The sequence below is a fragment of the Stegodyphus dumicola genome, chromosome 5 (genome assembly GCF_044657685.1).
Source record: "Stegodyphus dumicola isolate Sdum_Otavi_A_Nest chromosome 5, ASM4465768v1".
In the NCBI taxonomy this organism is placed as follows: domain Eukaryota; kingdom Metazoa; phylum Arthropoda; class Arachnida; order Araneae; family Eresidae; genus Stegodyphus; species Stegodyphus dumicola.
In genome coordinates, this window is record NC_140772.1 from 35,111,627 (window position 1) to 35,139,606 (window position 27,980).

Sequence of the window (27,980 nt, forward strand, 5' to 3'; positions counted from 1 at the left end):
TTATATATTCTACTAGGCAAACTAACTATGATATACGTATGTTTCTCTCTCTTATGTTCATATATATAAAGAAGAGGAAATTATGTTTGTTTATTGAGAAACAACGTAAAAATTGTTATCACAAACCATCACCTTAAAACAACTGTTCATAGAAAACTTGGAAAGGAAAAGAAAAATATGTAGTATAAACAGCAGTTACAGCAGATGAACTTTGCTAAAAAACAGGTAAGCAAGTTTGTACACAATGACATTTTGAAGTTCTCCAGTACGTATTATTCTTTAATGTCATTTATAACTCTGTGTTTTTCATTTCTAATGATGTTTATTTTTCCATTAGTGATAATTTGTTCCTTTTGTTTCAAACACTAATTTAATTTACACAACAAAATGCTATCATTCCCAGATTCAACCACTGAATGTATAGCTAAATTGTTGGTACTTCAGGATTAAAGAGGCCACCGTGTTTTGATGAAATTTCAAATTAATTTGGCAAAAACTAGAAAACACAATGACAACCTTAAAAAATGAAAAACTGCAATCATATAATATAATACAGTAAAAGTGCAGAAATCTGCAAAGCTTGGGACCAGAGATTGTGTGGATTTCAAAACAGAAAAGATAAATCATAATATTCAGACTAAAAGTGCAAAATAAATAAGGTGTATTAGATACATTTAATTAAATTATTATATACATTATTACAATAATTTATTATATGCATTAAATTTTTATTACATATATAAATTGATTATATTATTCATTTACATTAGTGATTACAGGGATATTTAAAAGCATTAGGGATGTACTCAATAGACATATAAAGATAAGGGATTTTAATAAAGCATAAAATATTTCTTTTTTTACGTATTTTAAATAATTTTCTGATAGAAGTTTGTTTTAAAACTTTCGGGGTGCTCCAGAGTAAGTTTTGTTTGTAAATTATAGAGTCATAATCTCTTGGCCTGTGTCACAGCTCTGTTGTTCTAAAAATTTTAGGTATTTTTCACCATGTTTCAGACCCTCATTAAAAGATATTTTCTCACTTCTATCACATTCACTATCTGTGTCGGTATCAGAATTGTCTTCTTGCTGTGGCGAGTTCAAAACAAAGCCAATGATTTCATCATCAGTCATCTGATTTGCCAGTTGTTGGCTCCCATTTATCAATATCTTCTTACAAAGCCTCTTCATTTATTCTTTCTTTCGATTATAAAAGCAATTCTCTTGCTTTAACCCTTGCTGCACTGACCTTACAACCAGAAAAATCACTGTCTTCACTCTCAGTTTCAATAAACATATAAGATGGCCATACATTAACTAATGTTGTTTGGGAAACAGAATTCCATGATTCAGCTAACAAATAAATGCAGTCTTTGATGATGAATTTTTTTTTTTTTTTTTTAAATATATAATCACAAAGTGGAATAGAATGGAAAAAGAAAAATTTTTTTTCAGAAACTTTGATTTATAGTGGCATTTAATACTGTGTATTATGCCCTGGTTCATTGGTTGGATCAATGATGTAGTATTTGGGGGCATAAAAAGGGTCATGACATGTTAAAATTATTGTATCCGGATGTGCAGAGCAGTTATCTAACAATAGTAAAATCTTGCAATTTGATGGCAACCCCACACTGTTAAAATGTCTTCTACTCTCTTTAATGAAATGCTTCAGGAACCATTCAGTTATAAGTTGTTTTGTGAACCAGGAATTTTTATTATTCCTGTAAATCATAGGTAAGGATTTTACTTCTTTCAGAGCTCTGGGATCGGTGCTCTTACCCATTACCACTGGTTTACATTTGTAAGTTCCAGCTGCATTGCTGCATACTAAAATGGTAACTCTTTCTTTAGCTTCTTTCACCCCTGAAGGTACACTTTCTTTGCTTGTCACAAATGTCTTTCTTGGCAAACATCGCCAAAAAAGTCCAGTCTCATCCATATTAAAAATCTGGGGTAAGATTTTCTTCTTCCACTAACACGGAAAATTTATTAATAAACTCCTCTGCAGCATCTTTAGCTGCTTAAAGTTTTTCCCCACGTGCTTTCAGATAACGTAGACCGTGTCTCTGTTTAAATCTGTTCAGCTAACCGCTGCTGAAATTGCATGGCTCCTCATTTTTGAATCAGCATGAATCTGAATCTCTCAGGAGTGGTCCTGAAATTGGTACCCATCACTCCGCCGCTGCCGGAACCACTCATACAAGATAGCATTGAGGTTTGCCAATTTTGCCTCATGCAAAGATTTCTGCTTTCGGAGATTCTGGTGTTAGAATCACTGTTGTTGTAAAATTTCAACAGCTTTTCTTTATTTTTCCACATATCATGCACAGTTCATGTTGCAATTCCATACGATTCTGCTATAAACCGAGGAGTAGCACTTGCCTCCATCTTTTGCAGAATTTCCACTTTTTGCATTACCGTCAATGAAACGTGTTACGTTTTTCAACACTGCAAGCAGTAAAATCACGAGGGCGTTTATCTGTCATTGTATTAAAAAGTGTTGAAATTAAAAATATTCTTAATTTAAGCACAAAATATCTGGATAAAAAAAAAGCGGCAGCACTAAACAATCTTGTGAAATAACAAAGCTCAGAAAATACAACAATGAGAATTGTGAACTTGAAAGAAGAATTGAGTGAATCGTCTGCTTTTTTACCTCGATGCAGATTGGAGGAGAAAAAACTTTTATCATGATGTCAATAATTTTGTACTTCTGTTATGACCCATTATTATTCGGTAAGTATTTTTTCTTCAATATTTCGTACTCCATGTTGCAGTTTCCGGTACTTGACTGTACCTATAATGTGCGTGATGATGAATATGTTAATTTTATAAATTTTTTAAGTGAAAACAGATTGTTGTGTGCACAGGGAAACAGAAAACATGAGAGAATTGCACAAACTTTGCACTGCACACATTAAATATTATATACATTAAATTATGACCTATTGTTGTTACTGTAAGTTTACTGTTATTGTTATTACAGGTATTACAAGTTTGACAGTTCTGGTGACTAATCTTCTGATTTTGGTGATTGAGGGAGGTGGCTGCTTTAATTTTGAAGTACCAAATTGACAATTGTATCTTTCTATTAACTACGAATACAGATTATCAATGCATTATTTTAACTGCTCTTGGATTAATTTTGATTTGGAATTAACTGTAGGCAATTACCCGTACATCAGTTGTTGATTAGACTTAATAATTATGAAATATCTCAAAATAAGATAAAAATTTTTAGGAAAACAATTTCAACATAGAGAATAGGGCAGAAGACTATGAATAAAATCGAATTTTTAGCACAGTCCCAAAACAGAAAGACATCTGTTGGAGAAGTCCAATAGAATTTGAACAGAAGTCACTGTTGTCTTGGAACTAATGTAATTGTGAGTATCTTCTTCACTTGCATTTTCAGTATCACTCTCTGCCTCTTCCGTTCTTATGACATTTGAAACAATATCCACATCACCAAAGCATTGAAAGCATAACTCAGTCAAACTGGCATCACACCATTTCTCAGTGTTTTTCAGATCAACATTTATATACAAATACAACAAATATGTATGACACAAAAAAAAATCCCAGTGATCAATTCAAATGACGCCTTTGACTATGTACATGTAGAATGAACTGCATGAGGAAATCATTCAAACCAAACCTAAAAGATGTAATTCAGCAGTTTTTAAAGCATGCTCGGATTTGCATGTTTTTTAACACTCTTGTGCGCATAGCACATGTGGATATCACCATGCACAGATAATCAAAAGCACAGTGTGTATATATAAATATAATTCAAATTCAAGAATAATGACTACTTAAAGTTTTAATTTAGGGTCAATGTGTATCCTAATGATATAATTTATTGATTCAATACGTATCACCAAATTTACGATTGTTTTCTTTGAAGTGTTTAAGAAACATGCATTAGACATAAAATACCTTGTCATATTAAGAAAAAAAAAAAAAAAAAAAGCTTTGTTTAGTACAAAATTTTAATCTCTTTATTAATAGTTAACTGAAAACCTTTATCTTTTACGGATTGCACTAATTCTGTGTGGTATGGTGTTGACTAATTTTTATCATATTTCAACAGGAAGCGAATACCATGCATCTTGCACAATTCTCCACAGTTCCTTTAAATTTGATGGGTGAGAGTTTGTTTATCTTTTAGTTTATGTGCCATATGTTCTTAACTGAGTTCAGTGACTATGGCCAATGGCAAAATGTCATTCATGTTTCATTCGAACCAGCTTTGTTGAATGCATAGGACTACTACCTTGTTCACAATACCATTTCAGTGGCATAGTTTCTAAGGTATACACCTCTTTGGTCATGATACTATCTATATAAAAATATATGGACCATACCATACCACAAAAAATGAGCTCATATGGCTCAGAATTTTACCAGCACGTATTTCAAAGAATAGACTAGCAAGATGCTGAGGCCAGAATATAACTTTAAGCAAAGCTGGGAAAAGTAAATAACAAGACATAGCTGCCAGAAACTTCAATTCTAAACCCTCAGCTTAAATACACAAAAACCTGATTCACATTCTGTTGATGAATACAAAAAGAAAAACTTATAGTAAAGGCTCAAATCACAATAATTATTTAATTAAAATAAAATACCTTTAAACTTCCTCATAAAAATCTGAAATCACAAACTTTGGAACAACAAAAATATATTTACCGCGTGATTCTTTCTGAAAAATATCTGAACAAAAATTATATTAAATTTATTGTTAATACTGAATTTTTTAATAAAAATACAGCAGGCCCCCCGGAAGCTACCAACATTTCTGAGAACAAATGTCAATAATTTTAAACAAAGACTAGCATAAAAAAGGAATCTGAAAAAATTCCTAACACTAGCATCGTTATTAAAAAATATTCATTTTAGAATTCTTTACTGCATTTTAGTTTTATAAAAATTTTATTTCTAAAAAGTAAACAAAATATTATTCTTAAAATAGTATTTGCAATATGATGATATATCACTAGTATACATTTTAAAAAGTTTACACTAATATTAAAGTTTTTTTAGTGGGGCGTTATTTAAGTTTACTACAGCATCAAAACTAAAGACTGAAGAGTAGACTTCAAATAAAATTTAAACTTTGAAAACAAAGCAAAACAAACAAAAAAAAAAAAAAAAAACTCAAGGTACTTCTTTTTAATGAAAATATGGGATTAATCTCCTTGGAAAGTTTTCTGAAAAATCTTTCTTTTCAAAGTAAGATAATTCTTATATAGTTACTGCAACTTTAATAATTAATAAACCAAATCATTCGAAACTGATAAATATCAAATATGAAATGACAAAAGAAAAATCCAAAATTTAAATGGTCAACATTCATATTGTAGGTACATCACTTTATAAACACACTTTTTCTTTAAAAAAAAAATCATTTTGATTGTACATTGTGGAACAACAGAATGTTTATGTATGGTACAATTCCAAACAAAAGCCTAAAAACAAAATTTAGAAATCTACTTGTTAACTACATGCAGCAAGATTAATGTCAAAAATCTTTCTGCAAGCAAAAACTACAGAAATAAAATTAATTGGTATTCTTCATACTTAAAAGTCTTTAAATCTGTTTCTGATATTCCGAAAACTTTTGATAAAATTCAATATGAATCATACAAGCATTCTAAAATAAGAAATATATTTTGTTTTATTGTGCATAAAATATACAAAACATTTGCATAATATTTTTTATAGAAATAAAAATTAATAACATGAACACTACAGCACTATAAAATGTCTTCAAATAAATGAAGGGATCAATTCAATAATTTACATTATTTACAAACTTTTTAATGCGAAGTTATACATATACACCAAACAGCAAAATGCTGAATATTTCCTAAAATTATGATCAATCTTCTGTCAATGAGTCAAATACCTAAATAACAGAAAACAAGATATTTAGAGAAATTAAAGGAAATGCAGATTTATTAATTGAACATTTTATTTTAAGAAAAAAATAACAACAAAAATACATACACTCATCAGGTTCTTTGGTGGAATATTTGAAATCAAACTGAGATCATCATCTGAATCACTTTCTTTGAAAAGTTGTAAACGAGGACTTTTAAACTGTTTAGGGCTAACACCAGAAGAAGGAGAAATCCTTAAAAAAGAAAATAAATTAAAAATTCAAGAGTACCGAACATCACTATTTCCACATGAAATAAAAAAATAAATCAAATGACATTAAAACATACTTCATCAGGTTTTAATAATTTAATTTTTAATGCTAAGTACAAGGATTAGGGTTATCTGGATTAAAACAAACTACAACAACTTTTCGCTTAAGGGAAGAAAGCTATTGTAGAAGATTATCTAACAGAAAAACTTGTATTGAAATTAGAGTTGGGATAAACCACAATTTCTGAAACTGTGGGTTGTGACCCCCATGGGGGTAGCAGGACCTGCAGCAGGGGGTCACCAAAAATTTTAACAGTTTTGATATTTCTTTAACTTATTATAATAATTTTACAATTACCAAATATTTGTACACAGTGTATCTGAAAATAGATAAAGATAAGACCACACAGACAAAGAAAAAAATGAAAACATTTCGACGCATTCTTTTTATAATATAAACGTTCATTTTACTTGATTTGCACGTGATGCTGTCATCATGACTTATTTAAAATTTTCACATTGTTCTATGTTTTAAAACTAAAAATTAAAGTTAATAAACTAAAACTGCAATAGTATATTACAGTACAAGTGAAAAAATTGACAGTTTCACTCACGCCTGTGTCGGATTTGTGCAATGCTTATGGGGTCGCAAAAAAATCTCACTGATAAAAAGAGGTTGCGACTGAAAAAAGTTTAAGAAGCCCTGGGATAAACCATGAAAATTCCCATACAACCACTTCAGTTGCTGAGATTCAAATTTAAGCCAAACAAAGCATTTATCAGTTTTATCACTTAACCACGATAGAGTTTACGGCTAAATAGTCTGGCAACACTGCATTTCAGTTATGCATGAATATGTTGTTAATAATCATGTTAGGTAATTATAAGATAGAATCTAGCACTAAACCATAAAAAATTATTTAGAAAATTAAAAGAGAGGGATTTAGCAAATATTTTAGCAAGCCCTTACAAAATATATGTCTGCCAAATAAGATTAGGAATAGCCTTATTTTGAAAAACCTAAAACAAATGTAAATATATTATTTTAATGAAACAATTTAGTATTGATAAACAGTGCAATTTATTAATTAAATATATACTAAAATAGCTAAAAAATTGAAATGAATTATTTCAAACATTTACTGCTTTTTTTTTTTCTTTTATCTGAAACAAAAATTTGCATTCAGTTACATTTATATTTAAACATGTACAAAGTTTACATATTTTTCAGTTTTTCAATTTCTCTTTTAGCATCTCATAAAAATATTTGGTACTATTCCGTTTTGAGGACCGTAAAAAATCGCCAAACTATTATTGATGCCAGGGCTGCCAAAAATAATTGCAGCAACCCTAACGCAAGAAAGGAAGTATAATAGGAAATAACTATCTAAGATTATTGTTTTAATTTAGATGAAAGGTTAATTTCATATAATACTTTTTTATTATTATAATTTATATAAAAAAGGCTAAACATAACTAAATGGAAGCATAAAAGTAAATAACTATTTCAGATCATTATTATAATTTATATAAAAAAAGGCTAAACATAACTGAATGGATTCTTGCATCGCTATTTCGCTACTGAGTTATCGCTAAAGCATAATTTCATCTCGTTGTTTTTTCAAACATAATTTTCTATAATGAATGATGCCTTTTCTTTGAAAAAATTCTATTGCAGACTTTTCGTCATGGGCAATTCCCAAATAGTTAAATCCACAGTATATCAAAAAAGGATTTAAAAATTAAACTAATATTTCAATGGCGTCTTACAAAATATAGAACTATCTAAACTTATGCAATTTTACATCAGCACGTATGCTAGATTTGGTGTTCTGTTAAATAGGCGCGTTTGCTAGATTTGCGCATACATTTTTGCTGCAATTTTTTTACGGTCCTCAAAACAGAATAGTAACAAATATTTAATAAGCATTTTTAAGGGTAAGTTAATAGCGATACATTCAAATTTCCTATTAGGATGCATCCACAGGGCCAAGGCTTTTGTTCTTTATCAGTGAATGTCTACTAAATGGGAGTGAACTGGTCTTCTACTTTAAAGTTCAAGAGATTCAAAAATTGTCTGCTAAAACAGAGTGTCTGTTAATGGAGGCTGGACTGTAAACTTAACTTTTCTGTAATATTAAATTACTGATTTAATGGTACAAATAATTTTTATATCTGAATAGAATTGAGACTTAGAATCTGGACTATTTTAACTTAACTAAAGCATCACTTAAAGAAAACCTACATTCCTGGTTCAATGTTCTCATAAAAAAAAACACTTGTTTTTGTTAAATTAACTTTAATACAGATAGTGATATAATATATTACTACACACCATATTCTCTTTATGTATGTACCTATTAATATATATTCATGGTTTAGAAGTAATAAAAACAAAATATTTGAACATTATTTTAACAATGTGTATCAGTAATATTATTCATTTCTGGATTTTTTTACACCTGTTACATGTACTTGCACCTCACCATATACAGAGAGGTATGCAGGTGTGGTGAAAATTGCTGGAAACTGTGCAGTACAATTTATTCAGTTCTGTGGATTTCGTGGGAGACCGTGGATAAGTAATAATAAATATATTTAAAGTTTTTTTAATGTTATTTTTTAAAATAAAATTAAAATACAATAAATAATAATAATAATAATGAATTCTTATTTTTTAATATTCAGAATTGATTTTTATACAAAGAAACACATCCATCATTATTTTTTATTTTAGTACTTTCTTCCCACATAGCATTACATGGAACAATATCTACTTTGTAAAATGATAATTCAGTACATTCAACTTTTACTAAATTTAAGTAATTTCGACAGAAAGAAATTCTGATGTGTTTAGATAACTGATGTGAAATCCATAATTTTTATAACATTCAATCTACAAGACTGGCTTGAAAATTTTAATTCACTTTTAAAAAACGGAAAAGAAAAATAGTTTATAAAACCAATGATAAAATATTAAATGAATGAATTTAGTTTCATATTAAAAAGCTTCTACATAAATTATATCTAACCCTTTTTTTTTGCTACTAGACAAACAAGGAGATCCGGAAGCATCATGAAGCTTTTCTTTCCAATAACGAAATCCACATGGAGTAGACATTGCCAGACATGCTGCTCTGTAAAATATAATATTAAATGTGTGATTCACTACATACAATTGACTAATTCAGTTAAGCAGAGTACACTTTTTGACTATTTTCAAACATGCTTGAATAAGCTACACATAAAGAAAATTCACAGTATAGATACTGAACTCAAAATTCTTTGTCTGCATCAGCTTCAAAGTAAAATAATTTTATTTTGATTCCAGTTTTACAGTAATTAAATACATGGCAATAAAAATCTAATAAATTACATACGGTTTTCCTATTAAACTACATTAACTAAACTGAACTGGTAACTTTAAAGAATCTTTTGAGATATTTAATATATCACTTAAGAAAGTCTAAGTTCATTATATAAGCATGTTAACTAATCCAATTTGATAACTTTAATGAATCTCTTTGACCATCACCTATAAAAGTAACACTTAAAATTTAAATAAATTCTCACTTTTTAAGCAATCATATTTAAGATAGACTTAAAATGTTTGGTAGAATTGTGTTGTACTCCCAAATTTTGCGATATCCCAAAATTTTACATACAGTCACATTCTTTTGCAGATATTGATACCATTATTCACTATTTACACCTGTTCTGGCATCTTTTGTGAAAACTCATTCCATGCCATTTTTTTTTCAGCAATAATTAAAGTCATAATTGATAATCATTGAAGTACTCTTCTTGGCAATATATTCCATGACGTATTGATCACAGCTATACTAATCCTTCATCAAATTTACATTTTACTGAGAAATGCAAAGTTTGACAAATATGGAAGGTGTAGAAATAATGCTGAGAATATTTTAACTAGCCCATGATTATCACTTAGGCCCACAAGGATTTGATTTAGGGGTCAGTCTTTGGTAAGGGTGATTGTAACCCAATTAAAAATAAATAAATAAATAAATGTAGGGGGGGAACCCAACATAACTCAAAATAATTCATCATAGTAATGTAATACACGTACATACACAAACACATATTTTCAAACAGTTTGATTCGGAAAGTCAAAAAAATATAATTTATGTTTTACCACACCATTTCATAGAGAAGCTTAATTTTTATTTTATTTATTTGGTTTCTTAACACTTTTTTTTTTAAATAATTGATAAGCTTAGTTTTTTTTTTTTTTGGGGGGGGGGACAGAGTAAGGCTTAAGTGTTGAATTACTGTGTTTATATTTTCCTTTGCTAATACATGAAAAATATCATAAAGTTTAATGCAAGGAATGATTTCTCACTTAACTCTTTATATATTATATTAGAACACGAAGTATCTGAATTGTGTTTATTAATAGATACTGTGAAGAGGAACTGCTAGTAGGAAAAGAATGGTTTATGAGGAGGAGAATGAATTCTGGCAAGTTGTTCAACTATTCAGCAAATTATCTTTAAAATCTTCACCAATAGAATCTTGCGGGAGATTTTTTGATCCAAAAATTTCACATGTATTTTTGTTTAATGAGAATAAACAATATTTCCCAGACTGCACAGCATATAGGTTACCAACATTTCAAGGATGTTCTATATTCTGTCACAATATCACCCATATAATCAAATGCACATTTAATAGTGGATATATGGAAGCAAGTTAAAATAAATTTATCAGTTTTATCAATACTGGGTAGTTCTGTTTTCCATCTCATTATAGCTTTTAGAACAAAGGTTTACAATATCAGTTTCTTCTATTTCTGTATACGATAAGTGATTATATAATTGACTTCTTGGTCTAACAGAAACTTTTCATCTTTTGAAATGACATTTGGCAAATTATATGCTAATTCAAAAAAGCAATGCAGGGAGTTGTTTCACCACACACAGCAGGATTCATGTCATTAAATTTGATGGAGACAAGAGTACTTTAGGGGTAGCCTTACCTGCATATAATCAGCACAAACTATATATGCCTCTTTTAGAATACATTTAAACTCCTTTCATGATGGATTAATCTTGCCAGAATTCCTAATTTTTTTCAGTCTCTGCACCAATAAAATCTATGTTATTAGGAAGGTCATCCTGGAAATCGCAAATATTATTCTTCACAATATGAATGTTCACAAGTTCAAACATTTGGACATGTAACTAACTCATGGAGGAAAGTTTTCCAGCTTTAGAATAAGTTAACACATTTATTAAAATGAGACAAAATAGACTGACAATGAGGCAGCACTCAGACAATATTCTTTTTTGCTCAATAGAAAGTTTATAGCTTATTCAAAAATTTCTTTCTTAAAGCTGCTGTTATATCTTTAATTTTATTAATCTGATCTTCTAGTATATTATTTTTGATAAATATTTCTTTTGTACTATCCATACATTGAATGTTGATCAATTGCTATCATCCAAGAAAAGTAAAATAACAATAATGCACTCCATAAATACACAATTATGTCAACAGTACTATACAATATGAGGACTGAACAATTCTACCTATGATCTGAAATCAATAGTGGCTTCAATGGTTTTATGTTTAATAATTTATAGTTTATGTTTAATATATGTCTTTTTTGGAGATGAAAGAAACTTTACTCTGATAAATGATATTTGGCTTCAGATTTATGAAGGAAACAATGCATTTAATCTCCTTTGAAAACTTTGTGCACAATTATTACATCCTAAACATCTGCAACAAAAAGACCATTCCAAACACTTTTTCACTCCAAATATGGTCCTTGTCGATGATCTGATGAACAATGTGTTAATGCATTTTATGCATGTTCAGATTATAAATCAATATTTAAGACAAATTGCTGACTGCAGTTCTAGACTTCTGTATCAATTCAACAATCTGATGCTGATCTTTTGTGTACCTTTCTTCCCATTGTGTGATGCAAAAAAAGTGGCCACCAAAATTTGATCATTGTAATTAAGTATATCGCAGCATTCTTTAAATTATTTAATTAACCAGATATTTCTGATACAAAAATTATCTTAAAATTTTCATATTATTTCTAAGGATTCACTCACAGATGTATCTAAATGCTGATGGAATAGAAAACTTAGTCATTCATCAAATTGTGATATCTTTTAACTTAAACATTTTTGAAAAAATAAAGCTATATTAATTACATTGAACCCTTTTTTGGGGTGAGGGATTACTCTTGTATCTTACCATTCTCCATGAAAGTTGGTGAGCATTTTGGTGAGGTTATGCCAGGCATTGTGGTATGTGATTCTCTAGATATAGTGATTGATATAGGCATTGTGGTATGTGATTCTCTAGTCTCTAGATATAACTAATCCTAAAAATAAATATTTTCAAGTACAGTCAAAAGTCGTTAATTTGGACACCCATAATCCGAAATGATCTATAATCTGTACCTCAAAAGCTAAAACCTTTCTGCGCATGCGCCGCGTTGACACATGCGCATAGGCGTTACGCGTGCGCGTAAGACCTTTTACGACTGCGCATATGTGTGTGCACAAGTGCAGAAAACGTTTTCGCGTGCATGTTTTATGTATAACGGACAGTATAGGCTAAAATTATCTACTGTAATTTCGCACGTATAGTCTGCACCACCGGATAGCCCGCGGACAATATGTCGTTTTTTTTTAATACGGCAATATTCCCATGCTTTTTAAACACATTCTTTTGTTTGCACAAATTTCTCACCAATTTCTTGTCCACTTCAAAATAACGGAGTAAAATCTTAGTATACGGTGCAGCCTTGGCGCGACTTTGAAAATTATCGCCAACACCAAAAATGATCCAAAGAACGTCTATATATATACTATACACGCATAGTATATATACTATATACATAGTATATACTATGTTTAACTATATATTTTCTTTGAATGACCCGTTAACTACTCATCGTATATGTCCCGTTTCCACTGCTCATCATAAAGTCGCCAAAAGTAGTCAAATCCCGTGTGCACCGGATACTAGGATTAAACCAATAACGGCCCGCTTCTCTATTTCCATCTTTTTCAGTTTTCTCAACCACCTCTCAGCAGTAAATCTCCGGCAATGTTTCATCAACGTTATCGAAGATGAAAGACAAAATACTGTGCAACGTGCTATCCTTGTGATAAGTGGTAATGAAATGTGACCTTCGACCCCACTCACTCGGTGTTGCCAAACCAAGCTATAAGTAAACGAATCACGCTTTTTTTCATACTCCAGGTACTTGCTACTATGGCTCCTAAAAACCGAGCTGACGAATCAACTACTTTTCCCCCTCCCGCAGTCGTGCTAAAGCAGTGCGAAGAATACTTGGAATCTCGCGCTTTTTTTATATTTGATCATCGGCAGTTCACGACAGCGTGTTTTTTAAATTTCAACAATTTTAACCGTGAACAAACAGCGTATTATCCGCAGTGGTGGATAGTCCACAACTTCAAAAATTCCCATTTTAAACACAGATAATCCGCGGACTATACGCGCAAAATTACGGTAATTATCTATTTCAGTTAATGTTGATGATTGCGTTGTTCCTTAATCTTCGAATTGGATCCGGCTTATTATTTTTTGCAGACTGTAAGAGCAATTTTATAAAAGTAAACTTGAACTTTCAATTATGTGAAATAGAATTTCCGATTCTGGAGCTCCCCAAAGGATCGTACAAAACGAAAGTATGTTTCGATGTCCATCAAACAAAAAGTGGAATTGCTGCAAAAAATGGATAAAGACACGAAGAATGTGACAGAGAGGTTAGTGAAAACAAAAAAAAAATTTGATTGACAAGTTAGTCGGTATTCTCGGCACAGCAATTAACGGGACTTGAACAGCGGAACTTTGTAACTGAACAAGAAATCATGTCTCTTTATAGAATTAAAGAGAAAGTATTATAACATAAAATGAAGCAACTTAAACTACTAACATTGAAAGAAATGTTTAATAAAGTAAACAAATAAATATTAAGCTTTTTTTTTTTTTTTTTTTTTTTTTTTGTAAATTTTGATACCCTTTAGATTATAATTGTTCTTTATTTCATAAATTATGGTTTCATATTTTTAATTTTAGAATTTCTGCATGCCATCTTACGAGATTTAAACTGATGATCTATAATCCGGAATCGCCGAAGTGCCGACCAGTCCGGATTAACGACTTTTGACTGTATAGCATTTAAAGCAACATTAAATGGTCTTTTTATCTACCCCTCTCACTTGTTAAAAAATGATAAAAATCCAGGATCTGCTTTCCACAGAACAATATGCATGGGAACATATCCAAGGTAATAAAAATGTGCCATCAAAAGTGTTTAACAAATGAGTTTTTATTTGAGTACTGACAAACAACAGAGATGCAATGGATACCTGTGGATAGCAAATATCTATTTGAAAAATAATACCTAGGAAGGATCTCAAAATTTATTTTCTGACTGCATTCAGATTAATTTACAGCTGAATTTGGCTGATAAAACAGTAGTTCACTGAAACAATAGGTGCAAAAAGTTTACATATGTAATTTTGTACCTAGGCCAATAAAATGGGAAGGCATAATAGAAAGTGGAATTTGATGAAATTCTCTTTCACAAAGCGCAAAAATCAAATGGGAATAATGCTTTTGGAGCAGTGATTGCTTGGTGAATGACACAGAGAAACCAACAAATATTTCAAGTTCTAAATAGAAGGGTGGGTATATTTATGGAAGCCATAAAGGAAAGAAATAAAGATGGAAGTTTAATTTTTTTAATTCTTGGAAAGCTTAACTGAAGACTTAAGAATTTCAGGATTCAAACATCATAATATCAATCCCAGATATAACTTTATTCATTCAGAATCTGGTACCGTACACAGTTCATCGAAAGACTAAAAGACTCAGTAAAATGGTAAAATAAAAAATATGATAAAACTGCATGACAGCATTTAAAGTTTTACTTAATCAAATTTACGTGATATTGACTTTGCAAAGAGGATGACTTATTATCTCTATTTTCCCAGATATTTTGGATATTAGTTAAGATTTTTGGCCATTTTAATGATAGATGCACACTCACCAAGAAGTGCACTAACATTCCTGGGGAAAGACGTAATACAATTTAGAAATACAAATGCTCTATAATGCATACGCTTGTTTTTATACCAATTTGGTGATAAATGTATTTAATCATTAATGGTTTTATACAATTTTTTTTTATAAAACTCAAAATTTTACAAAATGTTGTATTTTTCTCAATAGGTTTAAAGACTAAATTTTTGAGTCTACTTCTAATTTTATGAGCATTCTAAGCTAAAGACCGTTAACTTGCCAAATAATATAATATTTATAAGCAAATGTATACTTTCATTCATTTTATGTGAACAGAACTTACTGTGAACATTCAAAACTGGAGCTATGGCTATCACAAAACGATAAATCATTGAAAATAGAGTGATTTTCCCCACTGCATGAGTCGTTCAATATACTGTGGATCTTATGAGCATTCTCATAAAACACATCTAAAAAAGAAGAAAATAAGAATATTTTTAAAATAATGATAAAAAAATATGCAAGTTATTTGTATTGTTACAAAATTAAATTATTCGGTTGTGAATTTCATGCTTTCATGAGAGTGCATAAACTCATATTCTTTGCACAGAATCCAACACCTATCGCATTCATGGCATCAGTCTGTCCGCTTCAGAATCAAACGTTTAAGTGTTTAAGAAAATGAAGTGACATATGCCAATAAAATACAATAAAAACAAGAAAGCTACTAATATTCATTGTCAGATATGTGGAGTATGTAGCGAAATGCAGTAAAATGCAAAAATAGGTATCATTGCTTAAATAAGGTTGGTAAAGTTCCATGATAATTTGTACTTGACCTTAATTAATCAAAGGCTGACTGCATGCAGAGGAATTTTTTTTTTTTTTTTTTTTTTTTTTTTTTTTTTTTTTTTTAATGTAGTAGTTGTAGCAGTATTTAAAACAAACAATTCAGGACTTGAGGAAAGAACATATAAGTTTATATTTACCATCAGGTATACTGGAACTCCAGTCTGAAGATGGTGATTTATAACTTTCTGGTGTGAAGCAATTTTGTACCTGATAAAATAAAATAAACCATTAAAGAAATGCAGCAAACATTAATAAAATTATATTTAATATTGAAATATAGAATACAGCCTATTTGAGAATGTTTACATATATATATATATATATATGTATTTTGTCTTTCATCTCATCCCAACTTACTAGAATCTATGTCGAGCAAGACACCATCTTGAACAAATTTCTTCCTTCTTCAGCCGATAACCCCCCCCCAACACACACCTTGTCAGGTTGTGCCAACTGTCTGTCACTTTTCATTGGCTCTTTTTTCATGACGTTTCTTCCCCTTTTACTTCATTGCACCTCGTTGGTTAGTTACTTTCTTATCTTTTCTGGAGGCAAACGTCCATTTGTTAACACATGGCTCTTCACAGTAGATGTTGTCAATCAAGTTCTTTTTTTTTTTTTTTTTAAATTTTTTTTCCCCTTGTTTTAATATTTGGCCATTGCAAGACCCAAATTAATTTGCTTTTAATTTTAAATTTTCTAGTTTTTCCTTTGTTTACAAAGTTTAAACTCTTTGAGCTAGTAGGTAATCCCTAAGAATCTTGTATTATTGACTAATAGCAATTCGCTATTTATTTTATTTTGTACATTTGCCTAACTAGGCCAGTTTGTATATTTTTTTCTTACACCATTAATGTATTAATGTGTTTTTCATTTTTTTACAAGCGGACGCGTTGGGAAATGAAACAGAGAAATTGAGACTAAAGTTTTTATCTAAGTTATTTTATCAGTAAAATCTTCAAAAAGTTTTGTGTAAAGTCTGGATTTTCCGTTTTGACGAAACGCGATATGGAATTAGCTGGATTCGAAAACCATTATGTATTTCCCCTGAAGAGTCAGTAATGATATTCGAATTGGGCTAATTTACCATTTACCACTTCTTTTTTTTTGTATTTTTGCTTATGTCTTATATAACAATTGTATTTTTATTCAAATGTTTAAAGCTTGTCTTAACTTAATCAACATATTACTTCCAATCTGATTTGAGTTTCAAATACGCTTATTATTTGTAAGTATTCTAGTGATAATTTCGTTTATTTTGTATTTACACTTTTCATTGCACTTTATTTTAACTTGTCTTAAAATTTTTCACCGGAACCACAGTATCACGACTTTTAAGCAGAAGCAAAAAGAATTTTCTTTTTACCTTGTTTTCTAATTTTTGCAGCTCAATGATGAAAATTCTTGACCACAAAGGTCTTTTTTAGTTTGTTTTCCTTTCTTAAATTATCATATATATTGTTTCATAAGAATAAAATGAATTTAATTAAAAAAAACTAAATTTAAATACAAATTTAATTAAACATTCTTTGCACCATTGCTGCAAGAAATGAAATTTAAATTTAAACAAATTTAAATGAATTTGAATTTAAATTTGTTTAAATAAATATATATATATATGTATGTATATACAGTTCTTAAGAAATTTCTATTATATATATATATATTTCTTAAGAACTGTTAATGCAAGCACCTATAGAAATTTTGTTTATGGCACAAGGTCAAGCAGACTGGTTGCCTGTACCACATGAAATGAACAACCCACCAGAACTGTTGGTAGAGAATTAAGTCTGTCACAAGGTCAACACACAATGAACATTTATATGGTATGTGCGAAACTTGGGCGAGATTTTTTTACCCTCTAATATGCCCTTTATTGCTATATTAGGTAAAATTATTGTACTATAAATCTTCAAAACCAAAGAGATTTAAAAATCTCCCTATATAAAAGAGAAAGTGCAATGAAACTTCCCCAAGATGACCAATGACAGTTCCAGACAAATTCTAATCCTTTGTGAAGGTGAATCGCCTCAAATAGGTGATCACTATAAAAAGTTTGACAATGCTAATGCATGTGTTTATTGATACATTTTAACATATTATATAACATTTAAAAAAAATGTTAGAGGCATATTTAAGATTAAAAACAAAAGATTGAATGCATTACTGAATTTTAATAGATTGATAAACTAAGGTTCATGCTATGCCACATAAAAATACATGCATTTAAAATAAGTTTTACAAGATCTGGAGTAGAAGAGAAGAAATTCTTATGAAAAGCAGTTTCATATTTATTATTAGCAGGAATTTCACAACACAAACAATATAAGCTTTCATCTTTGGAGGGGGGACTGAATAGAATCTGCAGAGATATCATCTAGAAATATGCTGTTCTGATTATTTAAAATCTATAAAGAATTTTATAAAATACTGATATTAGAATTTTCCCACAAAAATGCAGGAATTTAAGCGTAAAATCAGTTCTTAGCATAAATGGATTAATTTTTTGTAATTGGCAATGAGTGAAACTAACCATAATACCTTATTTCACAAGATTTGTTTATGTACAATGTATGGAAGTAAAGTAATTAATTTTACTACCTGCATATACAGTGTGTCTACAAAGTGTTAGGAGAATTTTTTTTAAACAAATTCCAGCAGCAAATCTGCCATATGATACACATATGATCTTTCCATTTTCAATTTATTAAACTATTGGCTCATCCCGAAAGTTCCAAGGTTTTTCAAATAGAAGCCCATTTTCTTCTAATTATTTTATTACTGGTGATAAGGAGTAGCCTTAAACAAAGCAAACATTTAAATATGGTCTTTTCTGCTCATGTTGTGTAATTTTAGCATGTATTGTAGCATAATTTTTGTTTCAGTGAAGTGTAAAGAATAGAGAACCCAGAAGTTAATTTTTATCATATTATGCTTTTATTAAAAAAAAAAAAAAAAGAGCTTGTAAAACTTTTGTAAAATTTGTGTTATATATGAATAAAGCACAGTTTCTAATGACATAGTTCAAACGTAGTTTAAGCTTGGAAATTTCAGCCATAACGATGGTGTCCACTCCTAGGTAAATAAGGACCCATTAAAAGAAACGATCGGCGAAAATCCATCCTATACAATTCAGGAACTTGATGCCCAAACGAATTGGAGCAGTTATCTGTGCAAAAGGTGGTCCAATAAAATATTGATCTTGGATTTCTAATTCATTGACCTATGTGTGTAATTGATAGCATTATATTATTAAGACACCTCTAACTGCTTCTCCTAAAATATCATCTGCTTAGGGACAAAATTTTCTACACAGTTACTTGTTTGCTTTGACCCAGTGAACATCTGGTGACATACACTGAAGAGCCAAAACATTATGACCACCTACTATGTGTCACGTTGCACGGACTTTGGCCTGCAAAACAGCTGCATGTCGCCTTAGCATGGCTGCCACAAGTTCTTGGTAGATGACTGGAAACAGTTTATACCAAAGCCCTAAGAAGCAAACACACAAAGTCGAGATATTCCGAAATGGTGGTATTTGGGCTCTGAGCTGCCGCTCTATGACATCCCAAATGTGCTCTATCGCATTAGATGGGGCAGGCCATTAACTATAATTCATCCTTATGTTCCTCGAAACACTCCAGCATAATTTGAGCCTTGTGATATGAGGCGTTGTCCTGCTGGAAGATTCCATTTCCAAAAGGGTAGACAGACGCTAGGTTAGAGTGCAACTGATCCGAAATTATGCTCAGATAGTCCGCAGTTTCCGTGGTCTGTTGTACCACAACTAAGGGTTCCAAAGCCACCCATGAGAACATCCCTCAAAGCATAATACCGCCACCATCAACCTGTGTATGACCCGCTGTACAGAGAGGGAGCAAATTCTCGCTTGAAGACGGTGTGACACGACCACCGACATGATGAATGAGAAATCGTGATTCATCAGACAGGCAACTGTCTTCCATGGTCCGGTCTCTATATTCTCAGGCCTACTGTAGGCATAGCTGACAATAACACTTGGTCAACAGAGGCACACGAGTGGGACATCTGCTGCGCAGTCCTATATCCAACAGTGTCCGCTGAACTGCGTGTTCAGAAACATTTGCACTTGGACTTGCATTGTATTGGGCTGTCAGCCGAGCGATTGTCTGGCGCCGATTTTGCTGTAGCAAAAGGGCCAGTCTACGATGTCCCCTTTTTTTTTTTTTTTTGGATGATGCTTAGACATCCAGCACCTTGCATCTACTGTTGCTTTCAGCGTTATTTATCCATTTTGTTGAAATGCTATCAACGGCAGATTGTGAATAGACTACCAATAATGCGATTTCGGAGATACTCATTCCGAGTCTTCGAGACATCACAATCTGCCTCTATCAAATTCACTTAGATCTGTAGCCTTTCCCATCACTCGCAAAAGAAAGTGCAAGAAGGATTCCTTACCATCTCCAGAGGAGTGGTTAAATAGCATTCCCATTTAATCACATACTGTCCACATCATCCAGATGAGTTCATTGAAAAATATGGGAATAGTCATAATATTTTGGCTCGTCAGTGTAGATTCCAAAGCTGAGCTAGATCAAAATGACAGACACTAATCCTGGTTCTAAAAAATTGTGACTGGAGGTGAAACTTCGTGGTTTGATTCTGAGTCATAACGAGAACCATCTGCTTAGGTTGCATGAGGTTCACCATGGCCACAGTAAAAATCATATTAATGACTTTTTTTGGGTTAGAAACGGCTAATTCCTGATGAGGTTGTCCCCCAAGATAGTGAACTCAATAATTTATACAGATGTAAGAAGCTGACTTCTGAAGAAAATTTAGCACATTAAACCTGAAAAAGCCCAATGAAATAACTGGTATCTGCTGTATAATAACACATCCTCATATAATTTCATTCCCGTTCAGCAGTTTCTAGCTAACTTGCTTATTTGTCAGACTGGGCCCCTGCACACTACCTTCTCTTTTCCCTGAAATGAAATTCACTTCAAAGGTCATTATTTTAATAGCATTGGGAAAATGTAACCAAAGTCTTAAACATTATACCAAAACATTAATTCAATGAAGGACTGAAGTAACTGTATGAATGTCAGTGCACACTTAAAATGATTGTTTATTGAAGGATAAGAAGCAAGAATGCTCCCCTTCCCCATTTTTGATTTTGCATAAACTTGGTCCTAAAACTTTATAATGTACTGAATACATATTAAGATAAAGTAAAATTTTCAGGATTAAATACTTCAAAAAGCATTTAAACAATTGTATTGCACTTTCTTGGTATGAGGACAAAAAATACAGTACAGGATCATTCGAAATAGATCTGATATGTAAGCTGCTTTGTGCATGGGTAGCCATATTTTAAAACAGCAGAATTATGCTTGCTCAAGTTTCGGCATTTGATTATTTGCTAGAAACTAAATAAATAAAGTAAAAGCTCTTTTTTTTTTTTTTTTTTTTTTTTTAAATGGATTACTACTAGTGAGATGAAGTGGATACTATGCAATAATGTTACAAGAAAAAGGTCACACGGAAAGCCAAAAGTTGTTGTAACTAAATCACACAATAAATCTGGAAAAATGCTGTTCCAAAATGGCAGTTTAAAAAGCAGAAATTGAAGCAAAGCACCCAGAACTGCCCAATTGTCAAGGTGTTGTTTTGCATCAAGACAATGCTTGACTCCAGATTTCAATGAACGTCAGACAAAGACTTATTGAATATGGCTGGGATGTTTTGTGTCATCTGCCATATTCACTAGAACTTGCCCTCTTGAATTTCAATCTCTTCAAAATTCTTTGAATAGCCTGGAGTTCATTTCTTCGGAGCTTGTCAAACAGGACCTCAATAAATTTTTATAAATTTTAATGACTTTTTTAAGAAAGGAATTTTCTAGCTGCTGGAGAGATAAAAAAGGAAAGAACAAAATGATGCTTTTACAATTCCATGAACTTTTTTTAATGTTTTCGTACTGCTTCACTTGTATAGTTCACTTGTTCACAGTTTCAATATTAAACCAAAGTGGCATGCATATAAAAGACAAACTGCACTTCATGAATAACATTGTGTCCTTTCTCTGTCAGCTGCAAAACCAATGTTACTATTTACTTTTTATGGATTCAACAACATACATTAAGAGATATACTTACCAAATGTGAGAAATGGACTGACTTTTTATGGAATACCTAAAAAGAAAAAGAAAAAGAAGAGAAGGGGGGAAAACATCAAGACAGTGAAATCACCTAAAACTCTGAATTTAAATAACCAATCTTCAGCTAAAAACTTACTTTATTTACAGAATCAATTTGAAAAATATCAGCGACTGTAGGCCTTTTTAAGTAATCAGGCTCCATCATAGCAAATATCACTTCACAAAGCTCAAAACTAAGGCCTAAAAAACAGTACTAATAAATTATATGAATATTATCAAAGTATCATATATTACAATACCATCTTATAAGGTAATGAAAATGATTTACATAATACAGAAAGTTTTATAATGCAAATACATGCAAGAGAGCCACAAATAAGATGAAAATGCATGATTTAAAGATAATTTTATATAATTAAAAGAGCGAAATTTCACAAAGAATATGTTGCTAATGATAGTCAATTTAGAACTTTGTGAATAATGAAACGAAACAACAAATAATAAGATTTTTGAAAGAATTTTGTGAAAAAAAAAGTAACTGTCAAGAAGTGAAATAAAATTATAAAATAAATAAATAAATAAGAGCAAATAATTTTATATTATATCTCAATATTTGGAATTTCCTTTAAAATATTTTTCAGTTTAAAATGATTTTATTCACTGCCAAAAATTTTTGCAATTGTACTAGCATCAAAATATCAGTAAACAGAGTGTATTTATGAACCTACTAAACTAAAAAGTTAGAAGTCTTCTCAGCATTAACATTTTAACAATATATATATATAGAGAGAGAGAGAGAGAGTAAATATTAGAAAACCTCACTTCTCTCTATTTACATACAGAAAAGATGTGAGGCTATTTCTATTCACAAGCCAGTTACTTATGTTATCAATCTTTACCGTCATTTCACTTTTCTGTTTTCCTACCTGAAAGTCAATAAGGAAGAAAGAGATAGTATTTAAATGAAGGTTTCGGGAGTTTAATTCAAAGCATATTCTGAATCTCAAGGCCACATTACCAGGTTAGTTAGCTCAGATAAGATTGTACTATTCAATTTTGCATTATAGTTGCCTATATTTAAATTGCTATGCTGGTAAGAAATTTTGAGCCAACTTTGCATTAATTCGAATTATATAGTCTTGGGCTACTAGCTTGTAATTAAAATTTGAATTTGATTGTTATTTTAAGTTATCTTTCGACAAGTGACTGTTGGAGTTTGTGAGCACGAATTGTGCATTTATATTTAAAGTCTGATTTCATAAAAAAGTTTAAAAAATAAAAGATTAACATGCAAATCTGCACTGTAAAAGAAAAAATAAATTGCAACTTGTTTGAAAGATGAAAGATAAACAAGTGAATCTGCACTTGGAAAAGGAAATAAATAAATTATATTTATAAAATACATATTCAGTTAACAGGTCAAGTCATGCACATTTCAAACGGGATTAAATCAAATTTTAACTAAATGTTAATTAAAAAAAAATCACACCTATGCAATTTTTGATCAGCCTTGTAATATCTGTAATGAAGTACATAAGATGATATTCCTTCATATTTCATTCAGTCAAAAGTGAATTATATATTTATTTATGTACTAATTTTAACACACTATATATGATAAAACTTAACTGTTCATTATTTTCAATCATGCAAATTTCATATTTCTGAGAAACTGTTTTGCTATGAATGCGGTTCAATTTTCTCTATGATTCTGACTGAAATTCAGCTTTTAATTTCTCTGATCAAACACTGATAAACTAATTACAAATCAAATCTAAGTATGTAAATCATTTTATGCATTTCTAAAAAAAATATAATGAAATAACTATGAACACTACAAAAAAAAAAAAAAAAAAAATATCTCATTCATTATAGTGGAAATAATGAAAGAAACACATGTATAAGAAAAATGTAATTAAACATTTACGAAAAAATAGAAATAGCCTAAATTTCTAAGCATGCAAATACTTTTTATCAAATACATTCTCTTTCAAAATAGAAAAAAAAAAAAAAAAAAAAAAAAATCATAATAAATCATGAGATTTACTTATTAAAAGTTCAAATGACAATGTAATTCACAACATACCAACCTTTCAAAAATTCTGCTGGTATTTCCAATTTTCTCAACTGATGCCACATTTCATCACCTTGAGGCAAGTCTAAGTCACAAGCCAGCTCTAGTATAGTAATACCCAAGCTACAAATAGAAACAAAGATAATAAATTTAAGAGGTATGCTGATTTTAAAATTAGGCATCATTCAAGTAGATGAAAGATTCACATATGAAATGTCTCTTAAAATGACCAAAACCTTTGGTAAAATGGATGACAATTTGAGGCCATATTTAACCTAATAATAATAAAAAAATCTGAAAGCTTTCAGATTTTATATTATGCCCAAAGAAGAATTTTTTAAACATTTTGCATGTTACCTTTATTTGTTAAATATCATGTTTTTTGCACTTAAACCATAAAATTCAATTCAACAGCAATGTCATAAAATATTTAAAAGCATATCTTTAGAATTTATGATGCACTGTCTCGCACACTGGAGATAAAAATGTTCTTTTCTTCTGTAGATTGTTGTCATTGTTCACTTTGAAATCGTTGAGTTTCTTAATAAAATAAAAAATAAAATAAAATAAATAAATGCTTTACAAAATATGAAATAGATAATAAAACAAATTCAAAATTTGGGCTTCCAGATGCCCATATTTGGGTGGAGATATACGCTATTCAAAATTTGATGGCTCTAGGTACTGTTGTTTTATGACATGAGATACATACATATATTTATGCAGATTCTTCATTATTAAATTTCTTTAAATATAATACAGGGCTCTAATATTTGATGACAATAATTAAAAAGCTATTTGCTGTTTATGGCGAATCAATGCAAAATACCAAAACGAAATTAATAGCTCTTCTAGAATAATGCCCTTTGGGGGGGGGGAACATGTTTTCACTTTTTATTTAAACAATATAAATACACAGATGGAAAAATCATACAGGCAGTTGCCCTTGCTAAACAACAGACTAATCACTTTTTACTACAATACCATCTCCTTACCATGTTCACTTATGAAATTGAATTGTACTTCTGAAATCCTGAACAAATATCCAGACTGATAATCAGCTCACTTAAATCATTATGCCTAAACACTTAAAATATCTGGATTTGTGAGTAGTTGTCTTAGAAGGAAGGTTTACTGGACTTTAACAGCAACTGCCAAGAAATGCTCAGAGTAATTAAACATATGAACAAAAGAACAGGTGTGACATAACCAGCTGCCCACACTGCCTATAAACAAGTCACATAAAATTGTGTCCATGGCTATAATATCTACAACTGTAAACAGGCAAATATAATGCATCAACAGATGAGCCAGCTTAATATCAGAAAGTCATGGTTTTTCCCATGAGAGACATCAACACAAAGGAGTTTCCCTTAAAAGTTCTCCATGAAGGCACCTCTTCTCTTAGATAGATAGCTCTTGTGCGCTTTGCTATATTCAGTTAACCTAAACTAATGTATTGACTTTTGAACTAATTAATACAATTATCATATTATAGATGCAAACATCTAACAACAGATAAATTAATAGTTTTTAAAAATTTTGAATTATAAACTGCTTTACACTAACTGCATTAATAAGAATTCATATTTTATTTGTTGTAAAGTAGAAATTCCTTTTGTCATCAAAATGGTTCATAAAAGGAAACATTTCTAAACACAGTGTAACGTCTTAAGCTATTTTATCGACCATCACGAAGTTCTCAGAAAAGAATGACCTGCTTGTCTGCAAAACGGGGTTAGTCAATTTGGGCATTAACCTTTGTAGAGGCAATATTTATTTTATTATGTGAAATTGCTGTGTCAGATTTACATGTTTAAATTGATAGGTCACTCATAACCCTGAATGATTTTGAGAAACCTAATTATAATGTCAAGTTTCCAAATTTAAGAGGCATGTGTTATTTATAAATTAAGTTCTGTTTTCCTTTTGTCAAAAAGTATTTTAGAAATTTGCTTACTGTACTGAGCATTATTACCTGTTTGAGCTGAAATATTTTATTTAAAATTATAAGCTGAAAAAAAAAAAAATCTGAAATGTTTCAGATTTTAAATTACGTCCAAAGGGGCGTTTTGTAACATTTTGTGTGTTACCTTTCTTTATTAAATATCATGTTCCTCGCACTTAAACCACAAGATCCAGTGCAACAGCAATATCGCAAAATAGTTTTAAAACGAGCATATCTTTAGAATTTCCGATACAGAGACTCACGCGCTGGAGATAAAAATGTTTTTTCTGCACAACGTTGCCATTGCTCGCTTTGAAATCCTTGAGTTTGTTAATCAAAAATTCGTCAAAGTTTTAAAAAATAGGAAATCGATCATAAAACAAATTTCAAATTTCAAATTTGGTCTTCCACATGCTCATATTCGTTGGAGGATTACGTTATTCAAAATTCGATGACTCTATGTACCGTTATTTTATGACAATGTGAGAAATATACATACATTTATGCAGATTTTCATTATTTAATTTCTTCAAATATAATGCAGGACTCTAACATTTTATGGCAACAGTTTGAAAAGTGAACCGACATTTATCCGTCCGACGCAAAATGCCAAAACGAAAGTAATAGTCCTTCGGGACTCAAGTCCCTTTGGACTAATTATTTGTTCTAAATTATCTTTACTTCTTAACATTTTGCTAATCGCAAGTAGTCTGTGCAAAGCATATCATAAATTGCAATGTCATTTTTAGTGTGAAAGATTTTGATAGTAAGCAGCTAATACTTTTGAAAAACTATTTTATTTTGTGTATGATATGAAATTTTGGAATTTGAAATATGTCATATCTTGGGAAGGGTAGGAAACAGATCTCATAAATCTGTCTGAGGAATTAGGTTTAGAGATTCCCCCCAATGCAAAAATACAGGATCTTAAAAACCTTATCATGCAATGTCCTCATTATGACGAAAAAGTTGTCGAGGCAACGCTAGAGTCCATTATTGAAGCTCGGATAGAACAGCATAGGCTCGAAGAAGCCGAACAGCAGAGACTAAAAAAGGAAAGGGAGAGAGAGTTTGAATTGGAATGACTGAGGTTGACAAACGGCAACAATGTCAAAGAAAATTCCCAGAATAATATTCCTAGGTCAATACGAGAATTGCAAAATTTAATGCAGAGATATAATCCCGAATCATCGGATATTTCTCTTTATTTAGCGATGCTTGAGCATCAGGCTCGGAAAGCGAATGTAGACGAAGGAGACTGGGTGTCGCATTTGATGGCTTTATTGCCAATAGACATTGTTTCTATTATTCTACGGGAACCAGAAGAGGAACTCGATAATTACGCTTGTGTAAACAAAATTCTTTTACAACATTTCAAATTGAGCCCAGAGGCTTTTCGGGTTAAATTTGTTCAGCACCAGCGGCGTGCAGGTACTTGATATAAAGATTTTATGTTCGAGCTGAGGAATTATCTGGATGAGTGGTTGAACGGAGCGGAAGTGCAAGATTTTGATTTGCTGAAAGACTTAATGTTGACAAATCAAATTAAACGTCGCGTAAACAGCGAAATTTGCGAACATTTCGTGGATGATTGGCCGAATATATCCTCCTCTGAATTAGTCAGAAAATTAGATGAATATGAAGTACTTAGGTCCATAAAAAAACCAACAGGGTTTGTTAAAAGCACTGAACTAGACACTAAGGAAAGGAAGAAAGGTGAACCTACAGATCGAATACGTCATGATGAGGGTGCGGAAGGA

General features: G+C 30.8%; 1 protein-coding gene across 1 annotated transcript in view; it reads right to left on the reverse strand.

The window, feature by feature from the left end:
- Positions 1-5,657: 5,657 nt before the first annotated feature.
- Positions 5,658-27,980, reverse strand: part of Myt1 (protein kinase, membrane associated tyrosine/threonine 1) — a gene marked incomplete at its 5' end in the record, with an annotated part of 53,246 nt that continues 30,923 nt past the window's right edge. The window contains 8 exons of the mRNA XM_035365514.2: positions 5,658-5,914; positions 6,016-6,142; positions 9,192-9,296; positions 15,542-15,668; positions 16,188-16,257; positions 22,197-22,232; positions 22,335-22,438; positions 24,289-24,395. Coding sequence (XP_035221405.2) covers positions 5,888-5,914; positions 6,016-6,142; positions 9,192-9,296; positions 15,542-15,668; positions 16,188-16,257; positions 22,197-22,232; positions 22,335-22,438; positions 24,289-24,395 — 703 coding nt within the window. The remainder of the gene's footprint in view (positions 5,915-6,015; positions 6,143-9,191; positions 9,297-15,541; positions 15,669-16,187; positions 16,258-22,196; positions 22,233-22,334; positions 22,439-24,288; positions 24,396-27,980) is intronic.